The 12,331-nt window shown below is 42.8% G+C and overlaps 1 protein-coding gene across 2 annotated transcripts in view; it reads right to left on the bottom strand.

Moving 5' to 3' along the window:
* Positions 1-12,331, bottom strand: part of klhdc3 (kelch domain containing 3) — a 36,856-nt gene that overhangs the window by 12,038 nt on the left and 12,487 nt on the right. For both annotated transcript variants that reach the window (XM_031871612.1, XM_031871601.1), the window contains exons 2-8: positions 11,339-11,580; positions 9,853-10,032; positions 9,519-9,634; positions 9,362-9,433; positions 7,852-8,065; positions 7,183-7,269; positions 6,043-6,151 (exon numbers count right to left, since the gene is read on the bottom strand). In XM_031871612.1, the coding sequence (XP_031727472.1) occupies positions 6,043-6,151; positions 7,183-7,269; positions 7,852-8,065; positions 9,362-9,433; positions 9,519-9,634; positions 9,853-10,032; positions 11,339-11,492 (932 nt within the window). In that variant the 5' untranslated portion in view covers positions 11,493-11,580. The remainder of the gene's footprint in view (positions 1-6,042; positions 6,152-7,182; positions 7,270-7,851; positions 8,066-9,361; positions 9,434-9,518; positions 9,635-9,852; positions 10,033-11,338; positions 11,581-12,331) is intronic.

Here is a 12,331-nt window from a genome sequence, read left to right as displayed (position 1 = left end):
ATACATACACACACACACACATACATACACACACACACACACACACACACACACACACACACACACACACACACACACACACACACACACACACACACACACACACACACACACACACACACACACACACACACACACACACACACACACACACACACACACACACACTTAATAAAGGAAACTTCTGCAGGCTACCCTTTGACACTGAAGGCCAACAACAACATGTGTGTGTGGCATCATAATCTATGGTGTGTTGATAGCCGGGTTTCCATGGAGCCATGCTCCACCGTGGCAGACCTGAAGACACTATAGGGTGCAGAAGCAGCAGACATAATGACATTTAATATTCAAGAATTACTGAAAATCAAAACAGAAAGGCAGGATTATTTGTGCAATGCCGGGGAAAGAAAAAGAAAGTGTTTCAGAATTAGTTCTGCATCGGTCCATTGTTGTGTTTAGTCTAACATTTGAACCGTCAGGTTCAACAATGATAACAAGCCACACTTTAACCGGCTGGACTATCATAACAGCAGACCTTTCAGTCATTGATAAGGTGCAAAATGCCCCTGTAGGTGATATCGAGGCACCAGGCTTCTGACCTTCCTGATCTGCTAAACTAACTCACTGGACTCTGCTGAAGCTCTACGGCTCAACGGCGTGCTGTTTGGAAACGAGCAGTTGAATTCCACACAGATTAAATATCACGGTGACATTCGGGTGGATTAAACAAGAGGTTTCGGGGTGGGATGTTTTGGCTACCAGTGAGATTACCTGCCATGTAGTCTCACCCTTGCTCAGAGCCACACATTCTCCCTACCTGAAAACTCAACAGAGGACCACTGACAGATAAAATCTGTTTGAATCTTTCCATCTTCACTAAATTTGCCAAGCGATTGTGCATATTGTATGTGTGTGTGTGCATACTGCCAAATGGAACACACGCGTTCAGGCTGGCAGAGCAAAGCAACTGTGTGCGTCTGACGTCAGCTCAACGAGAGGAGCCGTGAGTCATTAAGTCACGTGAACGCATCCAGACACGAGATACAAAACACACACAAATGGCACACTACACCGGAAGTAGGAAATCTCAGCGGTGACATACAAGTTGACTGAAATTCTGATCCAGGGATAGTGAATCACAGGGCATTGTGATACTTTAGGGCCGTAAAAATCCTACCATAGTTTCTCGTTTTGGGAAGATGCCGAAAAACACACATTGGGGGAAACACCCATTTTAGATGAGGACTTGGTTTCTTATGTCATTGGATTACATAAGCGTCAGAGACGAGGGTACCAGCTACCGTCAGCCCAACAACCGCCAATATATTCGCACAGGTGTGTGTGTGCAGCACTATAACTGCTCCCCCTCCCCAACCATAGTTTCAGCTGGGAGATCCGCTGATCGAGCGGCAGAGCATCATAAAAACAGAAATAAAGTAGAACCAAAATTGCTTGGTTAGTCTTTCCAGAAATAACCAACTCTGGTTTGGTCGAAATAAACCATTCATTTATCGGCTTAGATGCGAAAATGTGCCAGAAAAAAAAAAAGAAAATAAGCAGCGATGTACTCATCCAATTGCCCAACGTAATCACAGACCTTATCTGGGTCTGCCGAAGCACAGTGATGACATCAAAGACACTTATTCATAGAACAAGGCCACTTTGGCATTGTTAGACCTAAACTGACAGCCAATGGTCTCTGCTACTCACAGTGAAAGGCAATTAAAACCCCTTTGAAGAACTCTCATTATCAGCAGTCCACATAAAAGGTGCTGAAGGGCTAAAAAGGGCACAAAATCTCAATTCTGCAAACCACTGGGATATTTTCCATTTCAACATTTACCAAATGACAAAAAGGCAAATCCTTTAATCACAGAGCAGCAATGGAACACAAAGAGGTGATTTAAATCAGTCGTGTCACGGCAAAAAATATATATCAGAAAAACATAATGGAATGAATACACGTACTATGTCCAAGTAGTTCAAGGGCCAGTGCCAGATTCCCCTTCGCAGATTCCAAGCTGTCTGCTCCCAGCATGCCAATCTGTCATGTCCTTGTTCATATCCTGCCCCTCATAGGATGCCCTGTTCCCGAGCTTAAAATGCATCCAGATTTAGCCCGACCTGGGCTTGTCGTAAGCAATTACACACGGAGTGTGACAAATGCCAACAATGACAACATACTCTCAGCAGGAGATCAGTAATCTCTGTGGCAACTCAATTTTAGCTTGTTCAATTCCTCAGGAGGTTGGGGGGGGGGGGGAAGCAGAAACGCGCGGGGTTTTGCAGAGTGCGCTGCTCTTTGCCTGTGTGCGTATAGGTGAAGGTCAGTGCAGGTGGAGTTAGTCATGCACGGGGGGCGTCCTTCGCGGGGCAGTGAGCAGGTCTCCGTAAATGAGTGTAGCAGAGGCGCTGGGAGTGTATCAAATTGCACCCTGTGAGAAAGAATGCTCCCTAAGGTCATAAATCAGAGATGGGGCAGAATTTCGCGCCTTTCTGCAGCTCAGCAGGCCTGTTTACACTGACGTAAGTGGCACTCAATAGACTGCCACTAATGCCACTAATGCCCAGTCCGTCATTCACACACGCAAACTCGTGCAAGTGTGTACTGAAAAACATACTTACAGAACAAAGAATATAATGCACCTTATCCAATTTAACGGTGTCAAAAAAAGAGAAATCCAATGCAAACATCATAAAGGCTCATTCAATCTAAATCCAAGCATCTGCTAATGCTAAACACTGGAAGGTTGCACTCATAGCCTCCTGTTTCGCACCAGTCTCTTTTTATTCATTAGTATATATCCCGTCGTTGATGTTGTGTTAACACACCTCAGTGTTATGTCCAGTCCAAAGTGTACCCCCCCTTTGAAAGCAGAGGGCTCTCGGACTTAATAGCTTTAGTGTCCTTCACTAAAGTAATAAATTATGCCTGAACAAATTCCTGCAGGTAAAATAAATATCATAAACTGGAAAAAAAAAAGTATCAACAGAAGGGTTCTGTTTTGGATCAATACGAAAGGACAACTAACCCAGGAAAACAAAGTGTGGACCATAAATTTGAACACAATTTCCTCGGCAGACCTTCCGAAACGAGAAGCCCCACAAGAAAACACAAGCAAGGTGTCCAGCGAATAATTCATGGGGCACGTGCGAGCATTTGTCAGTTGCACTGAGACAGACGACGATAACTTTTTAAACGCCCTCGTGTTGTCGGGTCATGTAAAGATAAACACAGGAGACACAGCAATTGGCTGGTTATTAACGTATTGTTTACACTAAATTAGAGGCGTGTATTGAAAAAAATACTTGCTTAGTCAAATCGGAAATCGGAAATCGAAACACAAAGTGAATGTTAACTTCTTGGCACAGAGAAGAAAGCAAACAAATGAGTGTGATGAGAAGCTGCTTGGAGTCTGTTTGTGTGTCTTAGGTTGTGTGTGCGCGTGCTTATGGGAGTTCCTGTGTGTAAGAGGCTTAGCTGCACTCGTGTAAACAACAAACGTGCACCGCTGGTCAAGAGAACCTGTGTGGCCGACTTGCTTCGAGCCTGCGAGGATCACGCTCCAATTTGTACAGTAACAGGAAACATCTCGGCAGACTTAGAACAACTGAGCAACCTACTTTACAAGTAACACAAACAAACCAAGGTTCTACCTTTATAAAGATACTTTGTGTACATTCATGAATATATGATAACAACTTCAAAGTTGCATTGGCCTCTAAAAAACAACAACCCTGATCCTTTGAAACAGGATGTTGGAGATACTGCGTTTGATTTCTTCCTCTACTCAGCCAGCACCCTCCATCATTCCAGTGGCACCAAAGACACGATCTGCTCACAACAGGAAGTCATGACTCCTTAAAACCCCTCCTGGACTAATCTTGGCGAGAAACCAAACAATTCGTAACAATCTTTGAACAACAGGCGTCTTCTAAAGCTCTTGTATAAACTTTTTTTTTTTTTAAGTTTCATATCAATAACTTTGCTGACTTTTGATTGCTTCCGTTTACAAGCAGCAGATTTAGTTTATTTTTTAAATTGAAATGACTAATTCTAATATGAAAGGTAGCCTTTAAAAACAGATCTGCTGGAGTGCAGTAAGAATGGCAGCTTTGCACTAACGCTGCTGCATAATGGATGAATCAAGATTACACTTGTGTATTATGGTGTGCTCCCCGATGATGCGGTGGCCAATGGAGCGGTAGAAAAAGCGAACCCAGCAGCAGCCAGAGGCCTTTAGGACTCGAGGGCCTGTAGACGTAGTGGGGCTGAGAGGACTCTTATCCACAGCCTCCCGATCCCCACTATCAGGTTATCCCAGCGGGGTTTGCCTGATAACGCAGCCTTGCCTGATAACAGTAGCTCAGGTCCCGGACTACTCTGGACCATGTTAATGCCGTTAGCTACCTCATTACTCCACTGGCTACTGGCCTATCACAAGCCCGTCGCCAACCCAGTGGCACCTTACCAGCTACGAACCCCCGGCAATCACTGCCGTCTTACGGCCAACAAGGGAATCATCACAGGCTGCCGTCTGCAGGAGCCAGAGCCTCCATTTGGCATATTGAACAAGAGAGGAAAGTTTTTGTTGTGCTTGTTTATTGAGAGCTTGTGCTTCACACAGATTAGGATGACAAACAACAATGAGGCAAGAGTGTAAGAATTGAAGTGCCTGAAAAGAAAGGAGTTGGAAACGTTCCCGTCTCGAACCAACATCTGAATTTACGTGTTTTTCTTCTATTTATTGTAAACTGTTCAGCTTTTCCTTTTATCCGTCAGAGATAGTCCTTAATAGAACAACCACTTGACCTTGATTAAATATCTTTGCACATCTTTGAAAATAGCCTGCCGCTGAAAAACTAGTAGCTTGGCGTTTAATATGCCGGCTCCAGTGTCTATATCATTTCTCAGAATCTGGCATTTTCTATGAAGCAGTGAGAGTGTGAATACATGCAAAACATCTGGCAAAGAGCACAGTCATGGCCAGAGGTCTGGCCGGCAAGTATGTAGTCAAACAAGTCAGGGTTAGCAGAAGACGTTGCAGATTCCAAAGTCGGAGCTTGGATGCTAATAGAAATGCTGTGTCACCTTTAGAACTGGTTGGACACATTAGTATTGCTCCTACAGTCAGTTATTGCAGCTTTGCAACACTAGTTTTGAGGTATAACCAGCAGTTATGTTTTCCTAAAGCATACAAAATGTTTTTAATGAGGATAAATGTCTTCCTACAAGCACCTGGATGCATCAACAACAAGCTAAAGTTTGCAATAAAGACCCTGTTGTTAACTGTGATACACCATCGGTTGTCTATAAGTTGGACATGCATCCAAACTTGATATCTGATCATTTTCTACACAAGACTTGTGCAACCGAGGAGCTGAAAGTAGACGACACATAACGAGTGGTGTCGGCCACATTCATCATTTAGCTGAGAGGCACTGCTGTCTTTATGAGAAAACAATGGCTCAGCTGGCACACAGCGATTTATTATCCTGTGTTGTCAGCTTAAGCTTTTAGTAAGCACTGCTCTTTGGGAAATGGATACAGACCGACCAGAAAAGAATATGAATATATTTGAACACTGAACAATTCAACAGAGGGATCTATGATTGCTAATCCAAATTACAATTGTTTCCCCCTACACGTTTTTACATGCGTATATATGCATATCAAAATATACTGCAGTATATGCGAGTGTGTAAGTGCATGCAGGCCTGCAAACTTTGTGTTTTACTCTTGTTAAAGACCTATATTTGCTAAATGTATTAAAAACCAGGGCACATTAAATTAACTGTTTTCCCGCTACATGTAAATATATTCATATTCTTAAGTTAAAAACTATATACAACTCCTGGTATATTTTTTTAAATAACTAATACATCACTTAATAAAGAACGACCAAATAACCCAACTGAGAAAATATTTGGGAACATCCTTCCTCACAGAGTAATTATAAACCCTTTAGATACAAAACTAGTGTGTGTGTGTGTGTGTGTGTAGAAAAATGACAGTTCAAGGAGTAATATTTTGTGCCTCACCTGGTTCCTCCAAAGAGGATGATTCGATCTCCAACCATACAACAGCACTGCCGTCTCCGCGGACACGGGCCTTTCCCCTTCGGCTCTACCTTCGTCCAGGAAAAGGCTTCTATAGTGTGTACACACAACACAGGAGTAGAGTTGAGTTGACAATATTTAGACATAATGATGGGAAAAGAAGACTGAATCAAGAGGGAAGACTCTCAGTAACTTTAAATTACAGCCTTGCCTTAAATAGCTCAAAAGAGGGTTGCGGTGAGGGTGACATCGTAGCACGTCAAAGTTACATAAACCTACTAGTGCTTCCTTTATTGCCTGCAGTTCATTCAGCTTCCTGCTATATTTAACCACAAACACAAGGCCCAGGGGTGTGGGGATGAAAAGGAGCGATTAAAGCAAGAACACAAAACCTAACATTCACTTGAACAGAAAACTTTAGGTTTCAGAAATAGAAGCTAATCCTCTCTTCTGCTCGGCAGAAGTGCAACACCAGTGACGATGTTGGAGCTCTCCCCGTTGCTCCATATAAGGATGAAATGTGATAAGTCTCTCACTCTCAGAGCCAACAGCATCATTGCATCTCTATAGCAACAGGCCATTCAGACTTTGTTGAATAATTAGGATTATAACTGAGGTGCTGCCATCTAGTGGACTGCAAAGCACAGCTTTCCATTGTTTACAGCAAATCACCCAGTTTCACTATCGATCACACACAGACAGTGTGACAACAGCTGTGTCAAGAATGCTCTTTCAAGGTCTCCATTTCGGAAAACAACTTGAGAATCAATCTGCAGACAGGGACTGATTTATTATCCGTTTTTAATCTGTGCGTTTCTGGCAAAAAAAGGGCCATGTGTGTTTCTCATTCGGCAGAGTGAAAAGGGAGCAGCCAGCCACTATCGGACTGACAGTGATGCAATGAGGGAGGAGAGCATTGTCTACATGAGTCTCTACAGATGACGGAGGAGGAGGGAAGTGGGTCAACACGAGATGGCACCTCCGGTGCTACATTTCCTCTACAGAGGTAAACAGTCATCAATGCAGGTAGATCAAAACTAATTTATTATGCACGAAGCAGAGAAACACAAGTAACAGCAACGTGACACGTTTTCCCAGTCGGACATAAAAATGGTGAATCACCTGGATTGAATTTCCAGAGGTCGTTGAAGTGCCGGTCCAGACGGGCGTTGTATCCTCCAAATATATACAGCTCCCCATTGTAGGAAACTAAACACAGGAAGGAAAACAACACAAAATTACCAGTTTGTATTGTCCATCATGCAGGTCAAGACATTTGCAGGAAATGAACCATGTGCATCAGTTCAATTAGTGGGATTTGTTTCATCAATGTGGGGGAAACATGCAATCTTGTCCGAAATGAATGAAAATGAACTATGAATACTGTTTATATTCTCACTACAAAAACAATCTAAAAAAACTAATCATGCTTGAGAATGAAACAGAGAAAGGTCACACTGGGAAATGATTGCAGTTTACACACACATGAATCATCACAAAATAAATTAGAACAATTTGATTCCATAAGTTCTTCCTCTTGAAAACATAATGATAAGTGTCAGTTCATCAGCCTCGCTAAGAGAAAAGGATGAGATGTTTCCTAACAACCAGAATTTATTCTGAAATGTTGAGCTATTGTGACTCACAGTTCTCATCTCTAAACTCATTGAGAGGACAGAATAAAAGTCATTTAGGATACTGGTCTACCGAAATACAATACAAGCATTTAAAAGAGCTTCACAAATCATGAATCTGTTCACCATATTGATTTGATGTGTGTGTTTGTCTTACAGGCTGAATGGCTCCTGCGTCCATCTGGCAATGGCTGTGTTGAAGGCGTGCTCAGCCAGCAGTTGGTCTGTGTATCGAACACTTTGATCTTGTTGCAGTAGATCTCGTTGTTGGAGTGGAAGGGACCGAAGCGGTCCGCCCGCCCTCCAAACACAAACATCTTTGTCCCAATGATGGTGGCCGAGTGGAAGTCCCTCCAGCGCGCCGGAGTGCCCTGTGAAGAGAAGATGATGCGTGACTGTTATACTTTTACACTCCATCAAAGGTTTCAGTAGCGCAACAGACCATAAAGCAGTCGGCTCAGGACCGACCTCATAAACTTAGTTTTAGTTTAAAACTCTCCGATGTCTCTGAACTTCCAAAGCTCATCATCATGACCCTGGGTGTAAAGCTCTATTGTCACACTGGCAAGAGGTGAGGCTCAGTGAACAAGCAGCTGTAGGTAAACTGCGCCATCTAGTGGAATAAGTCACACAACTACATAGCCACTCGAAAACAAAAACGCTTTTCAGGAACCACCAGCCTTTAAAAAAAAAAACGATGTACAGTAATAAAGACATTGTATGAAGATTAGTGGGGAACACTGATCTCAGAATAGTGATGTGGTTGTTACCATCACTGGTTCCAAGAGAACTATGAATATAAAGGTGGCAAAAGTGAAACGCGATCCATTTCCAGGGTATGAAACAGCCTAAGCCTCTACTCCCTATGCATTTAGCTGGCCTGTAGCCGCGGTGAAGCCTTTCAAGAACGGGCTGCCATTGTTTTCCACAAATGCTACGCAGGCCAGCAGGAGGCTCTCTAACTCGTTTTACAAACGGAGCAGTGGGAGAGAAAGAAAACCGGAAAACAAACAGATTATACAAATAATGTTGAGGATACCAGACTAGTGAACATTTTAAATGAGTGAAATAAAGTTATTTAGTATTAAGAAGAGACCACTTTCTTTTTTGAGAAAAAGCATCAGCAGGTTGTTTCATTTACCAAAAGGAATGCAAAGCAAATGTATTATTCAGTCACATGCACAACTAAATCTGTAACCTCCTTGATGACGAAATGTTATCAGTTAGGAACTAAAACTAGGCCCCGGTGTCTACGTCTAACGTATACTTAAGAAGAGTTCATCACGTGATCAGACCGACTCCATACAAACACAAATGGCATTTCCCAAAAGGGGAGTGTATATAATCCTCTGTGAGGCTTTCTGTACTTGGCCACCTACCAGGGAGCTGCATTACATTTCAGTGCCTTTGTATCCAGCCAATCTGACCACTGAGTGCCTGTGTAGCAGTACTGCCAACCCCCGTAATGACCGATGGTTTGTTGATTCAAACAGTGCTCTGAATGTAACCGAGTATGTTGCCAGTCCATTCTATCGGGTTTCTTGGAGTGAGTGCTTTGTGCTCCTCTTTCTTTGGGCTTGAATATTCAACGCACGAAATTCTCTTTACAGGAAGAACAAAAAAAAAGTGTTTTTTTTAGGAATTACCAACTGGTGGTTTTAACTCACTCTGGCATTAATTAATGACCAAACCATGGCGATGGTGTCCAGCTTGTGGATGTCATTGGAGAAGCAGTCGGCCTAAGAAACAGCAGAGGAGATTAATTGAATCATGTCTTGATGTTCAGAGAGCGAGTCCCAACAGTGAAGAGTGACGAAGACTCACCAGCTGCTCGTATCCTCCAAATATATACATTGCCTTCCCCAGGACGCAGGAGGAGTGGCCGTCCCTCGCCCCTGGGACAGTCCCCGAAATCTTGGGCGTGAACCATCTGTGGGTGTCTGTGAAGCAGGAACACTTTATATCAACTCTTAGCACCCAACCTCTTATCTCACGGACAAAATGCTTGAGTCATGTGCACAGCTCCCTGCTGTAAAAAAAAAACGTTTTCTCTCCGTGATGCTATCACGAGGTTAGCATCGAACAGGTGCTGATCAAAAGGGCAAACGCAGCCTCAAGCTATCACTTAACGGTGCGAGTTAGATGCAGGTCCACTTACTGACGTCGAAGGCGTAAAGCACGTTGCAGGCCCCCTCTGTGTCGTTACGACCCCCCCAGAGGTAGATGATGTCATCCAGCAGCACAGCGGTGTGGCCATAACGCATATATGGCACTTCACGGACACGTTCGTGTCCTCCTCCGAGCCTCACCGGAGGCAACTTCATCCAGCGCAGAGATACTGAAGTACCAAACAACAGTTGGAATTTGTTGAATTGTATTTTGTTTTATGTTTGTGGATGTTTTATAAATGACAACCTTAAAGTGCAGGAACATTTTGCCCGAAGGAATTATAAGAAAATATATTTATAATATTAAATCAAGACGTAAATGTCACTTTAATCACATGCTACAGTATAATAGTCATTTTCAGATAGCCATGTTCAAGATACATTTTTAAAAGATTTAAAAAAGTAATAAAGCAGCAATAATAATTAGGAAATCATTTGGGAGATGCATATGCAAGATATTTACTTTTGAAGCTAAGCTATAGGTCAGCATTGATATTTCACAAAGCTCTTCCAGCTGTTTGAAATACCAGTGTTCATTAAACGTTCTGTATAGTATGAAAAGACGTAACGTAGTGTGAAACATCAGCTTGACATCCAAAACTGCATATTACACAGATAACTTGTTACTTATTTTGAGAGTCTCAAAACGGAAAGTGAAAAGTAAAATATCTTCAAATATAGAAAGAGGAGGAAAAAAAAATAAAAAATCAAAGGACTTCAGCAGACAGCCGGCTCCGCTGACTTCAAAGAGGAGATAAAATACTGAACAATGGCTACGGTGGTGTCGTTTCTATTTCAATCAGCCAGAGGCATCTTCATCAAGGTTTATTTTTTTATGGTACAGCATCGGCAAGTAGGCTCAAGCTACTTTTGGAAGTAGTAAAACCCTAAAGCAGGTGGCTGACCACACAGAGGAAAACATGTATATAAAATAGGTTACAAATAAGAAAAGGGAGCAAGTTTTATAAAAGTTAGAGCGGCACATTTAAGGAAAACACCTGTGTTTGTGAGGTGGCAACGGAAAAAAACAGTCAACACAAACCGCACTGGAAAGCTTAGAGTCTCAATGCCAGCTGTACTGAGTTATCGTTAAAAGTGGTGAAGGTTCAACACTTTCATTCTTACTTCATAATTTGACAATATTGACAAATATGTTCCTGCGTCATTACAGTTAGAACGGAGGGCATAAAAGCAAAATGCCTTTTCACCTACTGAGCATACAAACAAACCAAAAGCAGATAAGACCATTTTATAAAAATACGTAAACTGGGGTTCTCGTGTGGTCCTGATGAACACCCTTCCATTAACAAGTCGGAGTGCTCTTGGGACCTGCCAATTGTATTTACTGATGTTGTCCCACAATATTTGCACTCACTGTCAATAAAAACAAAAGATGATTTTAAGATTTCATCTGTCACATTTTCCAAAATACCCACAACCATTGGGAACCCCCTAAATCAATGCACCACCACCTACCTGTGTTGAAGACATGCACATCAATCTGACGGAGGGTCTCATAGTCCTCCCCGGAGCAGTAGCCCCCAAAGGAGTACACCTTGTGCCCCACCGCCACAGCAGCATGGTTGACTCTCCGCGGCCCTCCTTCTAGGTGCACCGACCAGCGCAACATTCCACGCGCGAGCACCTCTGTGAATGCGAGTCCTCAGACCATCACTTTGTCACTCGCCTGGATCCCATCAAGCCAACGCTGTCGAAACCTGTGACGCACAACAACAAGAGGAGGCACTCTGCTTAGGAGAACGGTGGGGCAACTTGAGGAGAACACAAAGGGCAACTGTTTGTCCTCTTGGGTTGATCAGCTCTGCTGCTGCTGCTGACAGGCTCCCAAGCCCCTGTATTATCTAAGCTGGGAGGGTATTTTAAGAAGTGATTAGACCTACACCTACCACTCCTCTTTCTTTCTGCTCACTCTCATCCTCGTAACCTCCCACTGCACTAAAAAAAAGTTTTAAAAATAGAATCACATGAATATTATACACCCCTTTTGGGCTATACCGTATCAATATCATTACACTCAAATGGCTTCAGTTATCTTTTGATATTAGTGAGGTCCTATTAAGTTACTGAGAGTTTTATAAAGTAAGATTTGTTTCTAGCCTATAGAAAAGAGAGCAACAGCGAAACTGTCACTTGGCTATCTGGGCAGTCATGCAAATCAAAAATATTTGATGAAAACTAAAAAGGCACCAACAGAAAGCACGTGTCTGCAGCTCAATGGCAGTTTATAATTCAATATTACTGCAGGACACAGTTTACAACTCTGTACAACAAAACAAACAAAAAAAGTCTAAACTAACAGGCAAATATTGACTCACTACCTGCATGTTTTGCAGGAGGCGAGTGAACCCGTTTCCTTCTTAACCTTATGTACTGCCCCCTTCCATCGCACGCACTTCTAAACTGCCTTCGACCTGCATACACGTGCTTTCACTGCCATTGAGCTGCAGA

The sequence above is a fragment of the Anarrhichthys ocellatus genome, unplaced genomic scaffold (genome assembly GCF_004355925.1).
Source record: "Anarrhichthys ocellatus isolate YVR2014 unplaced genomic scaffold, GSC_Weel_1.0 scaffold3, whole genome shotgun sequence".
NCBI classification, from domain to species: Eukaryota; Metazoa; Chordata; class Actinopteri; order Perciformes; family Anarhichadidae; genus Anarrhichthys; species Anarrhichthys ocellatus.
This window is presented reverse-complemented; position numbering and strand designations above follow the sequence as displayed.